The sequence below is a fragment of the Filicampus tigris genome, chromosome 22 (genome assembly GCF_054856515.1).
Source record: "Filicampus tigris isolate MCC_2025a chromosome 22, RoL_Ftig_1.0, whole genome shotgun sequence".
In the NCBI taxonomy this organism is placed as follows: domain Eukaryota; kingdom Metazoa; phylum Chordata; class Actinopteri; order Syngnathiformes; family Syngnathidae; genus Filicampus; species Filicampus tigris.
In genome coordinates this window covers 5,791,433-5,815,818 of record NC_141238.1, presented here as the reverse complement: position 1 = coordinate 5,815,818, position 24,386 = coordinate 5,791,433, and the positions used below count along the sequence as shown (strand labels likewise).

Below are 24,386 nucleotides of genomic sequence, written 5' to 3'. Positions count from 1 at the left end.
AGGGGTCACACTTAGTTGATTTTATTGAGCTTTTTAATAGAAGTGAGGAGACAAATGTGAGACAGAAAAAGATGGCTAGCCCGCCAACGTCGCTAAAGAATGGAAACTTTACAGACGAAGAGAGAAAACGGGAGAAATCCGCCGCGCGGCGTGACACTTGACGACAAAAAGCCGGCAAAACGTCGCCGTTGCACACGATTTACACTCAAAGACAGGCGCCCTTTTTGTCCTTGGTTCGTCGCTAAATTCACTTTAAACAAGGTTCATTAGGGGAAACGAAGTTTGTCGTTACTGCAAAAAAAATAAAAATAAAAAAGTAAAAATAAACGGAACATTTGTCCTTGAAGAAAAGCAGTGACTGGAGGAGAGGCCGTCGCTCAAAAGCCTCGGAATTATCCAATTGGCGCTAAACGGCGCTAGCATGCCTTTTTTTTCCCCCATGATGTTCACAATTTAAAAACAAAGAGAGAGCGTTTTTTTTTTTTTTTGGGGGTGTTTTCCTTTTTTTTTTTTTTTTAGTTTGAATTCATTTGTCCAGTCAGTCACTCCCCCCCCCCCCCCATCCCCCGCTGTTGCCCGCTCCACCCCCACCCCCGTATATCCAAGTTGGTCTTTGGAATGGCGTTGATTGGATGGTCGTTTTTTGTTTTGTTTTGTTTTTTTTTTGTGAAAATTCTTTTCCCCGTATCGATGTTAGCGCCTGTAGCCAAATTCGTCGGCGTCGTCGGCGCGGAAGTCTCCGTAGCGCCAAATGTTGAGCTGGTGAAAAACAACACAAAGTCAACGTTTCATTTGACCCTTTCGTCGACCGACACACGCCAAATTACGACAGCTATTCGAGGAATTTGGAAAGCTAGCTTGGGTACTTCTCTCTCTGTGTGTACGTTACATTTTTTTCAAGCTGCCAGAACCTACTTGGCTGTTAACGCCATGATTCATAGCTAATTAGAGCCTGCGCTAATTAGCGCCAGTTATTAGACGAGGAATCAATGAGCCATTTGTAGCGTGCATGTCTTCCCCCCCCCCCTTTTTTTAAGTCCCCCCCCCCACTCCCCGCAGATAGTCTAGCGCTCCACGCCACGCTAAGCGACACCCCGAACCAAAGAGGGCAGGCGCTCCGCCTCCAGACGTCGGGACGGCGCCAGGAGGAGGCGGCAGTGAGACTTTGGAAATTAACCAAAGAATACATACACTACATAATGGCAGCATGTTATAAGGAAGTAGTAGTCTGTTCCAAGCACTTTTAACGTAGGCTATTTTACTTGCATTTATTATATATATATATATATATATTTTTTTACTTTAATATTATATCCTAAATATGTCTAATTCATTCAATTGTTTTATTGCGGGATAACATTTAAAAAATACGTCAGAATTACTGAGCTTTCCTGCTTATTTGAGTAATAATTGTGTATTTTTCATGATTATTTTCAATAAATACAAATAATACGGTTGACGTCATTACCTATTAGCACTAAAGAAATATTTTCTTATAACCTATAAATATTATAGGGAGATTTTGGTCTGTTCCAATCAAATTGAATGCATGCGTATTAAAAAAACAATATTACATATTTTTTAAAATTATTTTATTTTTTAAAAAAAATAATTGTCACAAGGTGAGACATCATGGGTAGTTATTGCTGTTTCAAGTACATTTGACTTGTATTGTTGTGTTTTTCATTTGACAAACCCACCTATTGTCGTTTTTTCAATTCCCATTATTTTACAATTAAGATCTACTTTTAGAGTCACATCTGCTGCTAAAATAGGTCTTCAGGACCGACCGCATGCTTCATGGTCAGGAACATATGTGCTAAATGTGCACGCGAGACGGGTGAATTTCGGATTTTTGCCACGCGTTCAAACAAAAGCGTTTGACTGCATTCTACATTGTGTTTCCTCTTCCCCCAGGAACACTATGTCACCTTGTGTTGCTTGTTCCCGTTTCTATCTCTGGCATGCACATTGCCACACTACGGACCTGCGCTGACTGCTCGCAACAACCCATAGGGGGCTGTGTCGTATAGTAACGGGGGGGGGGGGGGGAAAGGCTGTTTGTGTGTGACAGTAATTAGCATTAGCATATTAATGTTGCCACAACTCTAACGCCGATGCACGCAAGCAGGCTGCACTCACCCTGGCGCTCTTGGCGGATTCCTGACTGTTCAGGTATTCCTTTACCTGCGGGACGACAAAAGAGAACCATCAGTTGACTCACCAAATGACATTTGCATCGGAAACAAGACTTCGCAACACATGAGATTCTTTCATTCTAAAGTCCAACGGGTGTCGCGTTTGATTGATTACACGATGGAGCGTCGCAGTCGCGATCAAACACTCGCATTAGAACCGTGGCTGTTATCCACAACTTCGCCGGTTGCCGTTAGCGACACCAACAGAGCCGAGGTGCCTTCAAAGGAGCGTGACAAAATACAAACATTTAATTTATTTTTCTTGTTTTCTTTTTTTTTTTAATAACTCCTGCGTGTACGCGAGGGCTCTCTGAATATTTCTAATTACGTGCACGGCGGGAGCGCGGCGTTCCCGTGCCGCTGTCGCCGCAACCGTTTAGCGTGAAAGGAATTGTTTGCGAGAGAGGGAATAAAAGAAGAAGATAAAGAAGATGAAGCAGTGTGGAGCATATTGACTGCTTCTGCTAGAGCAGCCTTTTAGCCTCGCTCAATGAAGCGCTCATGAGTAATAGGGAGGAAAAATAAAGGGGGGGGGGTTAGCGACTTAGCCTTTGAGCAGACGTGTCCTTCATCACGACGAGGCAGACTTGTAAAGAACACAACACGTCACGCGGCCGTGGTTTGTTGTACGCCATGTCGCACGATAACGTTGAAAACAGGGCTGTTCTAAGTTTCCTGCTTTTTGACGAGCCGTCCAAATTTGCTATCATGCTCCACCCACCCACAAACGACAAAAACAAAAATCCCTTGCAATTTAGCTTGGCCCATCTGTTTAGTATACACACTTCAAATTTGGTTGGGCAAAATTTCAAGGAGGCGTTTCGTCTTTTAATGAAATGGTCAAAACAAGCCTAAAATGGCTGCTTCAAAACCAAAATGGCAGACCTCCCGTGTCTTTTCCAGACTTTGTAGAGTTGTCCCGAGCAGATGGCTGAAAAAGATCGGATTTTGGAATTTTCTTAACTTAGGAAGTCGAGGATAAAATCGAGACTCGGAATCGGCAGAACAAATAACTCAGACTCAGGTGCAAAAAAAAAAAACATCTGAAGGCAGACTTCCTGTGTCTTTTCCAGTGTGGACTTTTTGTCTACTTCCTTCATAATGTCTTTACTAGGGATGTAACGATTCATCTAAAATCGATTAATCGAAAATCGAGCTGATTAACTTAATCTAGAACATGATGTCTTGAAACGAATGAATGTGTAGATCACATGATGCCTTTGCGCCAAACATCATTACGTGTTGCGTTACGGCTGCAGAACCACGCTAGTGCACAGAGACAAGCATGGTAGCAATTGTTCAAAACAAATCGAAAACTGAAAATCGAAACTCGAATCGGGGCTTGAGAGAATCCTTACATCCCCAGTATTTACTTATGTGTTTGTTTGTTGTGAGGAGGACATACTTCCCGGCTGAGAAGACCTGATTGGACGAACTAACCCCACAATGAAAGAATTCCTGCCCGAGCTTAATGGAGGCGTTGTGTGTCTTATTATAGCAGCAGATGCGCTGGCATAGGCGCCGCACACCCGACACGGCGGTAACATCTGGCACTCTACTTCTCGGACTCGAGTGTTGCAGCGGCTGCGCGAGTCATCCGTCAAAGCTGAGTAAAAGAGATTTGGGGCGGGGGGCCAGATGTCGCCGTAAAAGAAAAAGAGCGATGCAAGCACAATAAGGGCTGATGATCCCGCCACCGTCTTTCTCGGCGCTCCCATCCACCGACGTCAAGGACGGCCTTCCAGTTGCCGACAGCTCCGAGAACCCCGCGGCGGACCTTTTATTATTATTTATTTTTTTTTCCCTTTCAACATTTTTCTAAAGCTGGCAAAATTGACAAAAACGCTACAGAAAGAAGGGCTCGTGGAAATGACGTACATGGGAATGTTTAGTGCCCTTTTGTGACTGTCAAAGGGCCTTCAGACGGAACTCAGCAAGCAGAACACAACAATAATGCACAAAAGCATGCGAACAAAGATCCAACTCAGTGGAAGGTTGACATGGTACAACGATGACCATTGGTTGACGACGGACAGTAAATTGTGGAAAATGTGCATTGAATTAACCCATTAAGGCCGGAAGCGGATAACCGTGTTCCTACCACGAAAGCCGGGTGAGCGTTTACCTCATTTTCTTTTTTAAAATCCAATTCTTGGTCTCTTAACCAATGATATGCATCATAATATACACGTGACGGTGTCGTGAGCCCGCGGAGGACGTTGCGGAATTCTTTCGGGTCATAATGGCGGGCGTCGTCGATCGCGGGAGTGATATAGACGACGCGCTTGTGGACGTGATATATGGTTCGGATATATGTTGACATCTTTGCAAAAGAATAGAGGATAGTAATTCCCACTCAATTTTTTAAAATGAAAAATAGTGCTTCTTAACGTTCGATCGCTAATTAAGGGTGCTAAAAAAAAAATCACGTAATTACGCTGAAACGAGCATTCAAAGTAGCGATTCAAAGATGTCTTTTTCCTGTGTCGCTGTTCCGTGTTAAAAAACAAACAAAAAAAAAAATAGACGTAGAAGTCGCAAATTACATCTCAGATTTTGCGGAAACTAACGAACGAGACTTAAATCGCTTAGTCGCAGTGTAGTTAATGAGGCCAAAGGTGGATATTATCTCAAAGAAAATTCAAAGTAGCCTAGTGCATCTACTAGCTTTAAATTTCTTCGGCATCTCCAGAAGTGTCAGGCAAAACTTTTCGTACTTTTTGGACACGTAGAACTACTTGGCGGAGGTGCGATCATTCCTGCGAGGCGAGTGACAGATGCTGCAATCATGAGAGAAAGTGAGAGAGAGAGAGAGAGAGAGAGAGAGAGAGAGAGAGCGCCAAGCTAGCTGTTCGCCGAGCTTGCTGGCCGCTGCGCGCCGCGTCCAGGTGGCGTTCCGATGACTGACAAATCGGCGGCGGCTTTCTGACAGGTTGCGGCGCTATCTGGTGCGTAGGATTCGCCCCGGCCCGCTTGAAAAACATCACAGCGAAAAAGAAAAACACTATGCGAAAGCAGATTTTGTTAGTGACTAATCAGAGTCGCGGCACTTCGAAGCCACTCGGCCGCGAAGGCGACAATGTCGCATGTCGGGCCCCGCTCATTAACAGCGATGATGATGATCGGACGCTCCGGCTGCCAGACATGAGCAGTCGATCTCCGACCAACCGGATCAAACTAAACCCCGCCGCTGCTATCTCCCTTCCCCGCTCTTTTCTTTGCCGCTCTCCATTGTTGTCCAGGTCCGCCCGACAACGCCTGTAGATGAAATGGTTTGGGGTTGGCGGCGTTGTCGGCGCTCCCTGGGAGAGGGCCTGTCATTCAAAATGGCAGCCGCATTAAAACTCCGCGGCCCGCGGCGGGGATTTTGGGCAGAGGAGCAGGCCTCCTCGGGCGAATACTTTAATATCAGCTGACCACAGCAATGTGTTAGAACCTCCATTTTAATAGACAGCCAAGCAAGCCAGGCTGCCATTTTACATCACAAACAACTCCCATTTTTTTTTTTTTTTTTAACTGTAGTGTTTGAGGTGCCCTGACGGGGCCTCGGCGTTCCTCCCAGCGAGGCTGTTGGGGGGGATCAGGCGCTCTGCTGGGAATGTGCCATGACAAGCCCACCAGCATGTGCTCACACGAAGGAGGAGGACGAGGGGGGTGGGGCCAAATGAGAGGGAACATTCTGGACTAGCCCCCCCACCTCAAGGGCACTGTGAAAATAAAAACGCACAAATATGGAAGGCAGACATTTTATATGCCACTGTGTCCATATTTTTATTTTTTTTTTTAAATTTTTTTTTTTTTGCTTCTACAAGGTCATGAAAATAGAGAAAGCTGTACGCCAGGGGTGTCCAAAGTACAACCCGGGAGCCATTTGCATTCGTTTTTCGCAAGTAAAGTGCAAGGCGCCCACTTACTTCCATATTTCTGTAGTAAAAAAAAAAATCATAGCTGAAACTGGTTTTCATGTGCATTGGTCGCTTTCTTTCAGGCATTCTCTATCGGAAGAAGCACTTTTTCCCTCCACAAATAGAAAAAAAGTTGTATCCCCTCAACCATGTGTGTGAAAAGAGTGACAAAGGTCAGGGAGGACATGTCCGAAGGGTCTTCGGGGACAGAGTGGGACTGTGTGCAGTCAATAGCAGGCAAGCAGAAAATGTCCATTAAAAGGGCCCCCGCATCTCTAACTCGGGCTTGTAAATTAGGTATTGAGCCATTGGTGGAAAGCGGTCATGGTGTCCGACATCCATGACACTCTGTGTTTTTGTTGACGGGAGTGGTGGTGGGGGTGGGAGGGGATGGGGGCTTGATGGGCTGTGACAGGCACTAGGGTTGAACAGCGAGGGCAGCGACCTGAAAGCCTGTCAATTGGTGTTCCGGAAACAGCTAAAAGCCATTTATAGATGACATGGTGGGGTGTGTGTCGGTCGGGAGGGGCAGCGGTGGCAGCCATGATCCGCGTAAGCCTTGAATTTAACTCAAAAGCGCGCAACTTTTTCACTAGGTTATTCCAACATTAGGGTCAACAAGGCGGTTAAGTGCATGCCAAAGCAACAGGTGGCGCTACAAGCTCTAAGCTAAAGGCCAGTTTAGCCAAGGCCCAAAGCAATTCATTTCTGCAATAGGAACCCTAACAAAGGGGAGGAAACAAAGCAATTTTGCAAAACTCCCCAGATGTGACATAGCTTTCATGTCGAATTCCTCAAAATCAATCCTGAATTACAAGCGTAAGCAAGCAAAATGAGGCAGAGATCAAAAAGTCCGGGCCACGTCTCCATAAAATGAGTGGAATGAAAAAAAAAAATTCCTTCAGCTCACATAATTCATCTGGGCAAAGCGTACATGCCTTATAAAAATATCCAAATCCCCATGTGACAAGCAGCCCATTCCAACTGTGATTAATGGAACGCGGCATCCCTGGAGGCATCCTGGCGTACGCACACCCCCTTTTCCTCTCATTTCCTGTATGGATTCCACATGTGCTTCACACCTCCCACCACCACCACCACCATCTCTCTCCCCAGACTGTCATTCCATCCTGCCACCGGCCATTAGTGCAATTAGGCCGCCCCGGGACCTCCATGATACGCTGGCGACTCAAAGGAGGGCGGCGGAATGGAAGTCGGAGAGCCGGGAAGGATGGGACGCCCTTTCTGACCCCTCAAAGCTATTCACACAAATAGCGGAACGCGAGGCCGAGTGCGAATATGTGACATTTCCCAAGGCGCCACTCGATAATGCTATGCCAACTATCAGCGTTCTTAATCGACATCTTCACACATTTGGATGACTTGTCTATTAATATGAGCTACATGCTATATACGTTCACTCTGGAATCATCCCGATCAATGCGGCAGGCCCCTTTGTTCAACATGATGTATGATAATTGACAGAAGGACCGCTGCGTCTTTGTATCGGATTAGCAATTAGCTGGGAGAGAATCATTAGCTTGTAGCGCTAATGAACTTTTGTTTGTGCTAGCAGCGGTCAACGGAGTCAAGAGATGGGATTTGTTACGACGTTTACGAGGAGCTAAAAGAATTTGCGTGGCTGCTCGGTACAATATTCGCAATAAAAGTAATTACATATAAAATGGCATACACAAATAAAATCTAACCAAGCAGATGCTAGCGGATATAGCATGCGCTACGACTAGCAAGGGAACGACAAGGGAGGCTTGCCAACAAATGGCACGTTTTTACTGCCCATTATGTGTCTATTTCCCTTTATTTGAGCTTTCTTCTACTTTTATTCTCCAGTGTTTGACTTCTCTTTCCTCTTAGATGAAAATATTACATTGCTGATAACTATGACTAAAGTGCCCTACATGCATTTTTTCTATTCTAGCCGTGTCTAGTGTCAACAGTGCCAAGACAATTTACGGATAGCTCAGTGTATCCACTCTGCCAGAGTGAGTGGATTCATTATGTCTGTCTCAGGTCGGGTTAAAAAAAAGAGGAAAAAAAAAAAGACGGACGGATTTAACAACTCCACTTGCCAAGTTGACTTCGCATACTCAAAAAGTAGAAAAGTTTTTCTCATTTGGCTTATCGAGTTTGGGTCACCGCGGATTTTTTGCGGCGATGCTCTTACACCCTGGAGAAAAATCAATGCATACGTACCACACTTGGAATTTAATCTACAGCAACAAAATAGCATTTTAGACATAAAAATAGCAGATACCACAGGAGTGAGTCAATCAATTACATGCCTAACGTAGCTCCAAATCTACTAGATAATCACAAATGTGGATTATGGTGTCAATCAATAGCAAAGTTGCTTTAAAAACTATCAAACCTAATTAACTTAGTGAACGGATTGATTAAGTGAGGTTCCCCAAAATGGCTAACTTATTGCTTTACTACATGTAGGTTACAAGATTGTTTCCGCACATCGGTCGCCACTCGGCAAGATGACTTTTTTTTTTTTTCAAAGTGCATTTGAAACTCGCTCCGATTGCCAAATTAGCCCATATCTGCCGTAGGTGTGGCGACGATATTGATCGACAATGCAATTTAGTTTTCAATCGTGTGTATTCACAAGTACTGGATTGATGTTCCCTAGGTTGGCTAAATTAGCGCATCAACATGTCGATTACAAGTCTGTTTCCAAGGGTTGACATCACCAGGCTAGATTGATTTTTTTTTTTTTTTTTTTTTTGGGGGGGCAGCGCATTTGACTGTGAAGAGATTAACTCTGAGCCTCAGGTTACCAATTTAGCCCAAATATGCCAGCTGCGAATACGATACAGATTGATTACGTATTTTGTTTTCTTATGAGGCGTTTTCACTTAGGGTAGGCTAAATTAGCATGTCAATACATGTGGCTTGCTAAATTGTTCGCACACGCTGACATCATTAGGCTACATTGTTTTTTGTTTTTTTTGGGGGGCCGCGCATTTGAAGAGGTTAAGTTCTGAGCTCCGGTAATGGACTCAGATGATGAGTGGTAGCCTCTCGTACAAAGCGGCTGGCGTTACAAGATGCGGCGCGTCGGCCGCTGCGCTGCTGATGCACCAAAACAAGCAGGAGCGATCCAGGTGTAATGTGCGCTGCGTCAAGCAGCGTGACCACGGCATAAAAAGGGAATAGCGTCCATCTGCTCGCAGTGCCGCGCGGCAGGTGCACACCGACGACGCACGCTGCGCTCCAGATGCGGGCGGGATTAATCTTTACATTAGGACGGCCTGCATCTGCTATACAGCGCGTGAACGCTAATCACACGTGTGGGACATGAGCGCTATCGACTGTACACGCTGATTCCTGATTTTGTAGGACAGCGCCGCATTTATACGTTAATCCCGCGGTTTATGGGGCGCGCACACCTCCGGGTCGCACGCCAGGAACATGATGCCCGCTAGGGCACGGTTCATTTCAGAACAGGACTGTTTATCCTTCGCTTTCGGAGAGCGTCTGACGTACTTATCCATATGGCGGACAAGCGGCGTTAACCTTGGGCGCGGCCGCGCCCCGACTGGCGAGCGGCGTTCGGGCGCAACGGCAAAACGCCGGCCCATCTGTTACGCAATGTTTAGCACGACGTATTACGACGTCGCCGTGCTTCGGGTAATGAGCGAAGACGAGGGGCAAATGACAAAAGTCACCCGAGATGAGTCTCGAGAGAGGCCGGAGAGAGCTTGTGGCGAGTATGGGCAATGTAAACTTGGATAGCATGAAAAGCGGCAAAAACTTACTTTTAGGGATGTTCCGATCAGGTTTTATGACACCGATACCGATCATGCGTGAGTGAGATCGGCCGATACCGATTCCGATCACATGGAATATCTGCATATTTTTTCATTTATTTATGGTGACTGCTATTACGCAATATTATCATATTAGAATATTCTGGAAAAAAAAAAAACAGCCATATTATTGCCGTAATTTTGACAAAAATCTATATATATTTTCAAAAGCATGAAGAAATACAAAACCGTTGCTGGCACAATACAACAATTACTCAGTCACAAAGATAACTGAAAAACTTACATTTACCAGCTTTTAGTAACACAGCTTTTAACAGATCAAAAAAAAATCAGCAGTCTCAAAAGACTTAATGATGCAAAAAGTCAAATAAATAACATGCCACCTAACCATTGCATGGCTCAGAATATAATCAAAAAGTCAAATAAATAACATGCCACCTAACCATTGCATGGCTCAGAATATAATCAAAGTAGAAAAAAATAGTCACATGCAGGCTTCACTCGAATAAACTATTCAACGAGAACTTTATTGTCTTGTGCATGGACAAACTATCTTGTGCATTTGTCAACGAGAAAAAAAGTCACTGTTAACCTTTGAATCTCCCTGTGGCAAGAATGACTTGACTTTAATATTCCATCAAAGCCTTTTTATTGCCGATCAAAACATCCGATCACCCGCAGCTCATTCCCATTTTTACGTCATTTTTCACGAAAATCGGCCGATCGTGATCGGAGCCCGATCGATCGGAGCGTCCCTAGTTATTTTTTGTCTCGAATTATTGGCCCATATTTATGTACTGTTAGCACCAACGTAAATAGGACATTCATTCTGCATTAAGCATACTTTTATCCTGTATTGTCTTTATTTAAATTATATAATTATTACTAACCAGAATCGTCATGTCATATTGTTTTGCCATTGCTACTTGCAGTCCGTCTATGTACAATCTGCCCCCTTGATTCATACCGACGGTAAGGGTGAAAATACAGCCGATTATTGCCACTGTACAAGGAGCAGAGCAAATAAACAAACCTTATCAGAGCGTTTTTATTAACTTCCACTCTCGTGGGAGTCGGCGATGGCCGGCGGGTGCTGTACATCATCTGTGGGATTGACTCGTACTACATTTAAAGCTTTCAAGTGGCATCATCATCATTTTTTTTTTTTTTTTGCGGGCGTACAAAATGAGCGAGATCTGTTTTTTTTTTTTTTTTTTGGGGGGGGGGGGGGGGAGCCGGGAAGCAAGGCGGAATTACGAGCGGGGCGGCTTACTTGTAAGCACGTCGGCGACACTGCGCCTTGTTAAAGCTTTCTCCAGATCGGAATACGGTTGGGGGGGAACGAGGGGGGGAGGGGGGGGGGGGGGGCTGCAGACACTGATGCGGAATACTAAAAAGAAACCATAAGATGCAACCAAAGCAAGCGGCTAAGCTTATTAGGCCGATCGCTGGGAGGTTTCCGTCCTTTGTCTATGAAGTCCAGTACCTCCAGACCACATCACGATCCTCCGGCACCTCTCCCGAGTCAAGATGTCCAAACAAATGATTCAAAGGGTCGGAGTGATCAGAAATATCAAACGTCAGAACCGCGCGCGTTTGCGAGCATTTACGAGCAATCGAGACGCCCGCGGCCGTATTTCTCTGTAAGCTCGCCCGTTTACATTTCTCACTAGGTGGCAGAGTGACTAACATCGGAGGCCATTCGCCGGCTGTAATTGTAATTTTTCTTTACCTTGATATACAGGAGTGGGTCCACGGGGTGGGGGGGGGGGGGGGGGAATTATCTTAATGACCAGAAAATTCAATGAGCCATGCGGCGGCGCTGTGAGGAAAATGTCTGTGACAAGCCTTTTTTTGATGTGTAATAACAACGACGTGGATGCAAATGTGCTCATTAGTCGCTCGGTGTTTTTCAAATGCCAAACGGGGCAAATTCACACGGGGGGGGGGGGGGGGGGGGGGGGAACGAGAGCGCGAGCATGCGACACTGACCATCTTCTGCAAGTGCTTCTCCTTGCGCACGTCCACCATGACCAGGCCCTCCTTGACCAGGCCGAGGCCCACGTCGTCCTTGGTGTCGCCGAACTGTATTGTGACGTGCGGGCAGGTGGCGCCGGAGTACTCCACGTTGAGCAGGCACTGGCTGTTGTGGATGTCGCGCACCACGCAGTCCACCACGTCGGCGCGGGCGTCCTCCTACGGGAAAGGGACGAGTCAGCGCAAACTCCCCCAAAAGTGCAACCGTGCGGAGTTCATTCGCAAATGGCATTTTAGCTAGCAGATGCTAACGTAAGTCGCACCGACAAGCACATGAAATCACCAGAGAACTTCTTCAAAGGGCGGGCAGTTTTACTTAACTTTAGTTTTAGCACATTGTAATGCATATTTTTGGGGGCTAATCATGCTAACTAACCAATGATAGCTAAATGAAGACAATAATGACACCGGAAACAACAACAACAACAAAAATAATAATCAGTGCCATTGCCACTTTTAGCCCATCCGTCTCCTCCCTCCCCTCCTGCCCTGGTCTTGTCTCCATGGCAACCCCCTTCCAGCGAACTGCCCTTGGATGTGTGTGTGTGTGTGTGTGTGTGGGGTTGGGGGGTGGTGGGGGGGGTTAAGGTTGTTCAAGAGGGGCCATTTCTGAATGTGCACTCACTTAGACATTTGATTAGGTACAGCGCCCCACTAAAGTGTGTGAATGTTTCAATGTCAATCAAAATGGCCTCATTGATGTATACCTAATCAATTGTCCAAGGTGATAAGATTTTTTTTCAAATTTTATTTTATTTATTTTTTGGGCAAAGCAGGTTTATTGCACCTTTTTTGAGCTCAATTGGCTGCAGTGCGCTGGAGGAAAGCCCAATTTGCTCAAATGGAAGCCGACTGATCAACAACTTGAGAGTCAAAGGGATTTTTGAGACTTTTCTCCAAATTCAGATTTTACTCGTCATAAGCCAGCCCCGGAAAGCTTTTAACATTTTTGTTTTTTTGTACAAACAAAATGGACCACGTAAGAGTTTGCGGACACACTGCAAATGTTGCCAAATGTAGTAATGCTTTACATACCCATTTTCACTTTGTGTTTATTTGGTTACTACAAAATTCTCTTTAGCTCTTTAACACAAATGTTATGGTTTAACGTTTCAGAAAAACAAATGATGAAGGAGTCAAAAAAAAGCTCTTTTGGAGGTTGAATTCTATACTTGATTAATTGTTTTACTCCGATTTCGAGTATGCAAATACCACTTGAGTATGAAATTCCTCTTTCCTGTCAACGGTGGAATGTCGCGAGCGCACTCCAATCGATCGAGTTCTCATTAAAGCGCTTCTCGATGCTTGACGGATTCAGGCGGTCTAATAAATGTGTAAATAACATTTAAAGTGCTCCAGTTGAAAAGCCTCTTAAAAGCCAGAATGTCGCCGACTTTAATCACTAATTAATTCACTTTTGGTGGTTGTTGTATAACCTTCATTTCATTTGATTTATGTATGAACTCAACGTGACGAAAGCGGCTTTGACAAGGCGTTTTTTTTTTGTTTTTTTTAATTTAAAAAAAAGAATAACTGATTTTGTTGTGCATCACCTTTACAAGTGTTTATTTGCAGCGTGGCGTGAACAATCCGCACCCAGGAAATAGCCGCGTCCGTGTTTGGCTTTGCGGAGGTGAGGGTCACACAAAAAGATAAGGTGGGCAGCTACTTGGCCAGACGAGAGCGCCCGTCAGCTTCCAGTGTGTGTGTGTGTGTGTGTGTGTGGGGGTGTGTGTGTGTGTGTGTGTGCGTGCATGCGTGTGCTTGCTTGCAGCATAGGTGACGCCTGTGAGTGTAGCAACAGATGGGCCACTTCACCCTTCAGGTGATACCCACTCTAGGGACGAGTGACAGCATGCCACAACACACACACTCAACACACGCGCACACACATACCAAGTGACCAAGCAAATTTTGGAGACATATACCACGTTCCAAATTATTATGCAAATGACGTTTTTTTCAGATTTTTATAGTCTATGCAAATTGAGCCTAGCATAATTATCGAGTTAATTGGGAGAGAACGATTTTTATTTATTTTATTTTATTTTTTTTTAAACAAAGCTCCCATTGATAATAGGGATGGACCGATTATCGGCACCGATATTTGGCTTTTTGACGAATATCGGCATCGGCCTTTTTTTAAAACTCTGCTGGCCGATAATAAATCAATTTAAAACTGTGGAAATCAAAACAAAGATATGTGAAACTTTCACATTTCTGTCAATTTGAAATTTTGATTTACTGTAGAAAACTACATGGAGCTATTGTTTAAGTTTTTCTTTATCCTTTTTAAGACATGCTGACAATCCTGGGTGCTCCCTGAAGTTTTTGTTAAAATTTTATAACACAGATGCACACTGTCAAAAATTTCTTGTAATAATGATATAAAAAATAAATAAATAAAAATAAAAATCACCATTATGCAAACCTGAAACATTGTTCAATAAACATGCTTAAAGATGTTCCAAAAAAAAAATTTTCTTTAGATTTTGATGCCAATATTTTTCTTTTTACTGAAAATGAATATCGGCTCCAAATATCGGTTAGCCGCCGCCTTGACTACTAATAATCGGTATCGGCCCTGAAAAAAAACATATCGGTCTATCTCTAATCGATAACAGCATTTTTATTCTTCCCCCAAAATAAAAATGAAGCTGTTAAAACGCACTGTTCCAAATCATTATGCACATAAGACATTTTATAGGTTGTAAAGAACTGAAATTAGTCATTGGGAGGTTTGTTCACAAACATCCATACAATTGATGACTTGAAAATGATGCAATGAGCATTTACACATTTTTTTTCCCACTTACGTCCTGCGGCACCTGGATGTAGGCGAAGGTGTACTCTGTGGCCTGCGCTGGCAGCGTCCTGGTGCCGAAGGCGGGCGGGATGGTGGCGAGGCGGGTGGATGACACAATTTCTCTCTGGCAACAACACATATTGATTGCGTTTATTATCGTCATTTGTGTCGAGCTCCCAATTTAGGCCGGATGTCAACTGGGGGGGGGGTTACGCGAGGCTTTTGGCAGCTGCCCGGAGTGGAGAAGCCGACACGCGCGGGTCAGGTTGCGCGCAGGCAATGCGGCGGCCATGACAATTAGCCCTGATTGCCGCGATTATGCCTCTGAATAAAGACTTTTGAGTAATAAAGTAGGCAGAGCTGTGAAAATAGCTTTTTCTCTGTGTGTGTTTGTGGGACTGGAGGGCAAATCATTTGTTTTTCCCCCCCACAAAGGAAATGGCTCACGCCGTGTGCTTTTTTTTTTTTTTTTTGAGTCGCTTGTAATTTGCTTCCCCCCCGGAAAGCTGAATGATTTCGTGATGGATTCATCTTTTTTGTTTTAACAATCCGCGAGCTCCTAAGATAAATAAAAGGCTTAAATGTTCTCACGGGCGGGTGACTTGAAACGAGATAAGGTAGCGGCGGCGGAGACGATTGTGACAAAAAAAAAAAAAAGTCGCACCAAAAGGCGCCGTTAAAAAAGTGTGGCGCTCCTTTAACGAGCCGCGTATATTAGACTAATGTGATCAGTGCACTCCAGAGTCGAGAGGCAGAACACCTTCAACATTTGCAACCAATCAAGCGCCTTCAGATTTATTGACGTCGTATTAGGGACCCGCGCGGCGGTTGTAAATGTGTCTCTTTGGAACAAGAAAAAAGGGGGGGACGGCAAAAGCCATTTGTTGGACGCAAAGGTGATGCTCGCGAAGGCATCGCGGGAAGTGACCCAGAGCGCGCGCTAACACACGGAGGACGAACGGCATGTTGCTCTGGTCGTGAATCCGAACGTCGAAAAACAAACAACTAGCATGGCATCGCGAAATGAGCCCTAATTCAGGACTGATGTCTCGGCCTAACGAAAAGGAAAACGATCTCGGCTTTCCAATAGTGCAGTAGGTGTGGCGATCTTAGGTCATAATGACGTCGAATTATTCAAACGAGCAAAATGGAATCATTATCTTTAGCCTGCTACCAGTATGTTGAGGATTATCGAGTACCTTTCATAGAATTTTTGAACCATGTTTATTTCATGAGAATGACACTTTTAACTCATTCACTGCCAAAGACGAATTTATTCGTCTTTTCACAGTCCAGCCATTCAATCCCAGGAACTTATTTATCTTTTTTTTTTTCAAACGTTAGGGTAAAAGAGGGTCTGAAAATGTCTGGCAGTGAACGAGTTAATCAATGAAAGAGAAAAAAGTTTGGTCTACTGAAAGATTCTTGCCTGACATAAATATATAATAGAAAGCTAAATACATTGTTTTCCATCACTCACGTTGCCGTAGTCTATGTAGAAGACGTGCACTTTGGCCGGCGACTCCACTTTCTCCACTCGGGCTCTGTACCTGCAGGAGAAAATGTTTCTGTCATTACTCTCTGGTTTTCATGTTGGTAGCACAATCACACAAACGAGTGTCGAGCCGGAGCTAACTGGGGTGGGGGCGGTCCAAACGTGGTGGCGGCAAGATAATTACACCCAGGGGCTGTCTGCACTTACAAGCTTAAATAGAGACGAGGTAAAAATTAAACGTCGGGTGTTCTTGCGCCGACAAGGGAAAGGATATTAAAACTAAAGTGCAGCTTTTTCTTCAGACGCGTACCATTCGCCATCGGCGAACTTGGCTATGCAGAAGTCGCCCCGGCGTGGGGCGTAGGCTCCTTCCACGGGAGGCTGGGTGGCGATCTCTGCTCGCATGGTCTCCATCAGATTCTCCAGCTGGCCTCCTAGTGGGGAGCACAGTCATTAATAAAGAGACCTGACCATGATGTGTTTAGTCGTAGGCTTAATTTATCGGGCCTGGAGATCAGCTCTTAACTCATTCACTGCCAGACATTTTCAGACCTCCTTTAAACGTTTGAAAAAAAAAAAAACAATTGTAAAAAAATCCGAATAAATTCCCGGGGTTGAACGGCTGGACTGTGAAAAGACGAGGAAAGCCGTCAATGGCGGCGAATGAGTTAAGAGGATCAGCGATCGATGGGACAGGGGTCTGAACATATCCCTGTTGGACAAAGCCTGTCCAAAAGGTCCAATCACCAATCGCTGAGGAGTCCAGGCTGGTAGATTTGGCGGTATCCTGAATTGAACCCAACACCGGCGCATCAGAAACTGGCTGTTGTATAGGAATGTAACTGGCTGAAGTTTGAAAGGTATTGCATTCCTGTTGTAATGAATGATTGCAGGCGGTTGGAAAGTCTGTAGATGCATGAATCAAAGACGCTTGTTAGCCAAAGAGCCTCGATGTCAGAATGCAGACATAATATGAGATAATTCCCTTCGGCAAACCCGCGCCAGGCGCCGGATGTAAATGCGTGACAAGAGAACCGTCAAGTCTTGCAATTACTCACTCCCACATTGCGTCTCTTGCATCTGGCAGGTTAATGCCACGCGGCCTCATTCCAATCCACCCCCAAGTTACCTTCACAAACGCAATGTTTGTTTTTTGCGGCGGCCGCGCGTCATCCGTAACACCTTGAGCTCGGGAGCGTGCGCAAATAGTCACGGGGCCGAGACAGGCGGGATGATTTTAATCAACCGGGAGGACCGATGCCAAATGAGGACTGCGCAAGGACTGGAAGCCCGTTTTGGAGAGCGAGGCCACCCCCCGAAATCTTGCGAAAGGGCTTTTTGATCAATTAGCCTAGCTAGATTTGAGTCGATTTTTTTTTTTTTGTTTGTTCCCCAGATGGAGAACAAAATGGACTTGGAACTCAGCGTTTGGCTCCAATCGCAAAGCGGGAAGAAATCCTTTTTTGACCGAGCTCGTAAGTTGGGCCAGGCTAAGCGTCTCAACTTCCCGACGTGGACTTCGGATTGAGTTAACAGTGTCTAACGCCACCTCGGGGCCATAAATAGCCTCGGCGCCTTGACCGCCGGCGCTAACATGATTATTAGAGCCGCGAGTGATGCAGTCAAAGGCCGCTGACAAGCGTCGCCGCGGTTCGCCGCCTTCAGCGAGCCAATTTAACGGCCCCTCGCGTGCTTCCAGAGATTCACTCCGGCCACTTCCCCGGTCAAGTCCTGTCACGTCTGCTCTGAGCATAAATCCATCACCGTCGGTCCCTCCGAGATAAACACTTCAGTTCAGCAACCCTTTGGAAAACAAATACCGGTAGCCTGGATCGAGGCTTATGAAAGTTCTCTCGACGAACCAAACGGCGACTGAGATTCGCTGCCGTCGTCAAGAGTTTGTGGCGCCAAAATGTACTTTTGCGTCTTCCGCGCCGAACGAAGCCCCCCTGAATGTGCATTATGTTTGCCATTTTTTTTTTTTTTTTTTTTTTTTTTTTAATCACTGCTGGATTAATCTGCCCCAAGCCAACGTTGTCCATCAAACATTGATCATGTGATTGCCGCTAAGCTGTTTTTGCAGCGCAAATTGTCAAGACTGAGCTTTATCCTCCTTAGCATCCCGCTCGCTCCTTTAATTAGAACACACTTGTTTTCTAAGTCAACATGCACTCGACGACTACTACTACTACCACTTGCCGTCTTTGATAAACAGCTGATGTGGCATCCAATATTCAGACTGCGGGCACACACACACACACGATTCCACTAAATACTTAATGGGCTATATTTAGCACGTTGCTTTTTTTTTTTTTTTTTTTTTTTTTTTTTTTAAATGAGGTTGAAAGTGGGGGTCGCTACTTCCTGGCTGCATGCGCCTGGAGTGGCCCGTGTCTTTGGAGTGCGCAAGGTCACCCAGATCTATGCGGGTCCCCCTCCTGACGGTAATTACATTTAGCCTACGGAGAGAGGCCAACGCCGGGGAAAACCCGGGGAGGGGGTGTGGGGGGGGGGGGCGGTCGGAATGGCACGATAGCCCTTTGAAGGGGAGATAGTCTGTGCGGGGAGGAAAGTGAGACAATACCAGATAAATGAGTACATTAACAGATAAAGAGCCTTCCAATGAACCGAGGATTAAGGAGCGCAATCCCTCAAGCTTGCCGGCGATTTGGCAAAGTAAAAAAAAAAAAAAAAAGAAAAAACATTTCCTCTAAACGTGAAATTAATCACTTATCGGGTGTGTGTAAAGATAGCCATGCATGAAGAAAGCTGCACGTATGAGTTATTAAAGGGGAAATAATTAAAATGGGAAAAAGGGATGCAGGGTTGGGGGGGGGGGCCTCGGGAGCAGAGTTGGCACGACCCGCCGAGGGGATGAAAACGAAATTTTTTCTTCACGTTTACTCCCAGACGTTTGACAATCGCTAGGCAGATGAAAGCGCTGAGGTTATTTGGTGGGTCATGCCCGCTCGAGTGCAAAAACAGCCGTGAGGCCTCTCTGTAACACTGATGCAAATTGCGCTAGCTCAGTAAATTGATATTTGCCAGACACATGTCATGGAGACCCACCAAAAAGCCGCAAAAGTATTCTTAGAAACACAGGAGGACCGCCATTTTGCTTTAGAGTGTCCTCAGAGGATTTGTCCAACCGCTACCAAATTTAAACTGTTACCAAATTCAAACTGTTTATATTCAAGAGATGGATAGGGATGTAAGGATTCACTCAAGCTCCGATTCGATTCGATTTCCAGTTGCCAGTTTGGCGCAAAAAGCATCATTTGATCTACACATTCAAAAAGCGCTATGCATCCGGAATAAAAAAAACATTAAGTTTCATCATTCTCTAGATGAGTTTAATCAACTCGATTTTTTTCGCGCAATCCATTAATCGGAGCGAATCTATTTCAAATCGATTTTCGATTCATCGTCACAACCCAAGAGATGGAGCGGAATTGAGTTTTCGCCGTTGCTTGCGTGTAGCGCATGGTGGCAACGTTTGATGACACAAAAGAGGAACATGCAAAAACTAAACCGTGTCACATGCCACCGCACCGTAGCGCAATTATTACGATTAGCCGTGTGAAGGGAACGGCGTGCAAATGGCGGACAGAATCGAACGAACGAATCTCGGGAGCTTCTCGGGACCGGGGTGATGGATTCCCATCATTGCGTCTGCGGTCGTGGGGAAATTGCGGTGAGTCAAGTTAGGATAGAATTGAAAACAAATGGAGGAGGTGGCATCGGAATTCCCACTGTCAAATAATACATTGGGGGCGTCCTTTTACCCGTCTCGACGTCCTGGGAGTACAAGTGCAGCATGTCGGTGACTTCCGTGACGTAGACCGGCTTGTATTTGGCCACGCGCTCCTTCTCTTCCGACACATGCACCACGTCCTCCTTGGGCTTCTCCTCGTAGTTGGCCCACACCTACAACACAGGCGAGACACGACATTGAAAATACAAGTCAAAAATGCAAGGAATTAAAAAGGCGCGAAAAAGACGAGGGCGAAACAAATTCCCCATCGCGTAGCGGGAGACATGGGTGTCGTGACTCAATTCATCGTTTCATTGACTCCGAAGAATTGTGACAACCGCGCGGGATGGGCCGAGTCAAAATGGGAGTGCATATCATTCAGAATGTGTGACAATGCATCATGTCGCATTAAAATTGACGTGCTGCTAGGCGTGTCTTCAAAAATGTCACGATGATGTCTTACGATACATTAAAAAAAAAACACAAAAAAAAAAACACGGTATGTTCGTCGTGTCACAAAATAGATGATCATATTGAAAAGGAATGTTACTATACATCATGTCATATTAAAAAAAAAAAAAAAAGGCCGTATTATACAGTCCCCTCCAAAAGTATTAAAAGGGCAAGGTCAAATCCGTTGTTTTTGACTTTTGCTCTGAAACCCAAATGCTTTCGGTATACAGCAAAAAAAAAAAAAAAAAAAAAAAAAAAAAAAAAAAAGGAATTGCCCTCCCGATTCATCAAACAATGCCATCCTCTCCATTGTCAAACTCATTCCTTGCTAATACATGTCACTAACTCATTCACTGCCGTCGACGAATTAACTCGTCTTTTCACAGTTCACTCGCAGGCAAAAGAGGGTCTGAAAATGCCTGGCGGTGAATGAGTTAAACACGATACAGTCCACTACAATGTCCGACTAAACATGGTCGAAAAAGTGATGTCATCATGAGGTCTTGCGTTACAATGTGGGTGTACCCAATATTGTGGACGGTGAGCATGAAGCACCTAAAGTAGCGCAACAAACCAAAACAACACCTTGTTTCTGCGTTGGGGGAAGCACGAGTGGCCTTAATTTGATGGAAGTGTGTGCGTGTTTATGTGGTTATAAGGGTGTGTAAGCAGGTTCCATTCTTCCCCGCATCAAGGTTACGTCTCTTTTGGCTTCCCAGGCAGAGACGGGAGGGCAGGAGGCTCATTAGGAGGAAGTGCTTCGCCGGCGGCCGCGTATCAAACCGCACAGATGCCAGCTGATGTGTGCGCGCGCGTGTGTATACTGTACTGTAAAAAAAAAAAAAAAAAAAGGGGTGGCGGGTGCTTGTTAAGGCAGAATGCAGCCGCTGTGTACTCATCTTTAAGAGCAGTAAAGCATGTGAACACACACAAAAGGTGAAAGGGGAAAAGGATGCAAGCGAGCTAATCATTTTCCGGAGCCGTGTTCACACCCCGTCTCGCTCTGTCTTTTTGCAAAATATTACAGCGGGCGGGTGATTTTAACAAGCGCGTAATCACCGCCAAGAAGGAGCTGACAAGCTTTCTGTGGCTTGATTATTGCAGCACAAACAAGCGGCGATAAACTTTTGGAAATTGTCTATTCATTTTTTTTTTTTTTTAAGGCTTCTGGCTGATAAGAGATCGCAACACCCAATTCCAATCAATTATTCATTCCACAACGTCGGATGAGGGGTCGCAAAATTGTGATATTGAAAAAATTCCTATTAGGGATGTAACGATTCACTCAAGCCACGATTCGATTTTCAGCTCCCAATTTTCGATTCGATGAGATTTTTAAAAAAATTGCTACCATGCTTGTCCCTGTGCACTAGTGTGGTTCGGCATCTGGAATGAAAACAAAAACGTTTCAAGACATCGTTTTCTTGATTTAATTTCGCTTTTCAAATGATCGAATCGATTAATCGGGACGAATCGACTTTAAATGGATTTTCGAGTAATCGTTACACCCCTACTTCCCATGCATTCCAAAGTGTCATCTTTATGCGGCAAAGATTGGGAGGCGGGGTGGATGTCATAAATTCAAAATCAAATATCCACTTTACTTTGTGCCTTGCTATACAAAACATGTTAAACGTCACGCTAATCACGTCGTGTTAAAACGATGTCTTGTTACGATGTCATTAAAATGACCATTTTGGATGGGCATTTTATTGCGATACCAAAGTTGAGGGGGGAAAAAAAAAACAAAAAAAAAAAATTCAAACAGATATTAAATACCCATTAACATTTCACGTCGAGTGTCTTACAGTTAAGTTGGAAAATGTGCTTGGGATTGTCTGCGAGCGCATCATCAGAAACACTGCGCCGCGCGCCGCACACCCACACTGCCCAGGGCTGATGACCTTCCGTGAGCAGCCAACCATCCAGTTTGTTCCACTTGAATGCAGGTATGTGACTGCTGCTCTGCAACTGCAGCCAGATGCTCCAGCCAGCCAGCAGCCACAGACAGACAGAGAGAGAGAGAGAAAGAGAGAGAGAGAGACAAAAGCGCTCATAACAGAGGCCGCTCGGCTCGCCCTTCGCAACTCCTGAATGACAGAACTTTGTTTCGACGTCCAGCGCGGCCATTTTGATGGCAAAGCGGGCATTCTTTCCAGCTTAATCATCTCCCTGCCGCCGAGGACGCGCTAATCTCACACCTCCGTTGCCAGACTTTTGACGCTTTTCAACAGCAGCCATCGCGGCCAACAGATGCGCCTATTTATTTTTTTGCGCAAAGTGTAAAGTTGTGACAACCTTTAAAGTTGAACTCGCACTTTCTTTTGCTCGCTAACGCAGGGGGAAGGCAGCTCAAGTGATGAGTCATCCTTAAGTGCGAAAACTGGGGATGGGAGCCTGATTGTCAAGAGCAACATTTTTTCATTTCAAAGTATTTTTTTTTGGGGACAACAGGAACATTTTCTGTACTAATAGTTTTCGTTCAGTCAGTTCATCGTGTAAGTGTTGCGGTGGTTCAATAACGCGATTCTGCACTTGAACTGCTGCCTTGAACAATGTCACAAAAGCAAAAAGTGTCCGCACAATAAAACGCAGAAGTTCTTCATTTGTTATCAAAATTAAAGTGCTTTGCACTTATAACCTCAATCATAGTAAGGTTTCGAAATATACACACGATTTATCGTGTTTTACTTATTAAGTTATTATTGAGGCGCACATCAGGTGAGTCGCCAACCGCATTTTTGCCATGAGACGAGCAACATTTACCAAATGTAAGAAAAGCAACATATGAATGTTATCAAAGTTATCGTATTTACTAATGTTTTTTATACTAGGGATGTAACGATTCACTGAAGCCCCAATTCGATTTGATTTTCAGTTCCCGATTTTCGATTCAATTCGATTTTTTAAAAATTGCTACTATGCTATTGTCTGCAGCCATCCACAAGGGCACATTTTGATCCACACATTCAAAATGTGTCTAGCTGATTTTCGATTAACCGAAGAGTGTGACTAATCGGTTTCAAATCGATTTTCGATTAATCGTTACATCCCCTATTTTTCTTTTACTATTAAAAACTTCGGCTCTGTCTTTCTCACTAATTGTTTTTCGGTCTCCCAGGCCCCATTGATGCGCAAAGTTGCTAAAGAGGCGCAACCCTCGGGAGACGCGAGTCAACAACAAGTGGGTCCAAGTGCAAATTTGCCCGTTTGATGGTGAGCGCGGCCGCCTTGAAAGGCGAGCACAGGTGTGGCGAAAACACCGCCGCAGATGGGTGACCGAGCGCCAGACGGAGGAAGGTGGAGGCCGGCCGCTTTGAACGCTGATTAAAAGGTGTGTGTGTGTCACTTCAATAAGTGTGTGTGTGTGTGTATGGTCTGCTGAGACAAATCAAAAGTTCAAATAAAAAAAAACAAAAAAAGATCTTCACCCCAAAGTACACACCGTGGAGTTCGGCATACACAAACGGAGTCCGTGTTGCGCCAACTGGGACTTTAAGTTCAACTTCCAAATGGAACACCTTGGACTTTCTTTTATGATTAATCATGTACTCAAAACAAAAACAAACAAAAAAAAAAAGAGAGTGCTCCTCCGTCCAAAAGAACATCGCGCGACCATTCTAAACAGTTGACTGCGCCGCGCCGCGGCGGACTCGTACTGTGCACAGCGCAAAGTAACACGAGCAACACCATGCAGACAGCGTTGGAACTGGCACACTCGCCATTGTCAATTCATTAGCCAATCACGCTTTGAGAACAATTGAAATCAATAAGAGCATGTTATTCATAAGAGTGCCCTTTGTAAATCAATTTAGAGCCTATTATATCCCTAATGAATCCGCGGTGGAGAGAATGGTTCATTAATTCACTGGAGGACACTTTTCTTTCTTTCAGTCTCTTCCTTGTCCACTCGTTGCCTTTTTTTTTTTTTGGGGGATGAT

At 44.9% G+C, this 24,386-nt stretch overlaps 1 protein-coding gene across 1 annotated transcript in view; it reads right to left on the bottom strand.

Moving 5' to 3' along the window:
* Positions 1-5: 5 nt before the first annotated feature.
* snd1 (staphylococcal nuclease and tudor domain containing 1) overlaps positions 6-24,386 on the bottom strand; it is a 105,820-nt gene continuing 81,439 nt past the window's right edge. Inside the window, 7 exon segments of the mRNA XM_086022063.1 lie at positions 6-759; positions 2,143-2,187; positions 11,893-12,096; positions 14,754-14,867; positions 16,224-16,293; positions 16,549-16,672; positions 20,024-20,165. Of these exon segments, the coding sequence (XP_085878189.1) occupies positions 694-759; positions 2,143-2,187; positions 11,893-12,096; positions 14,754-14,867; positions 16,224-16,293; positions 16,549-16,672; positions 20,024-20,165 (765 nt within the window). The 3' untranslated portion in view covers positions 6-693.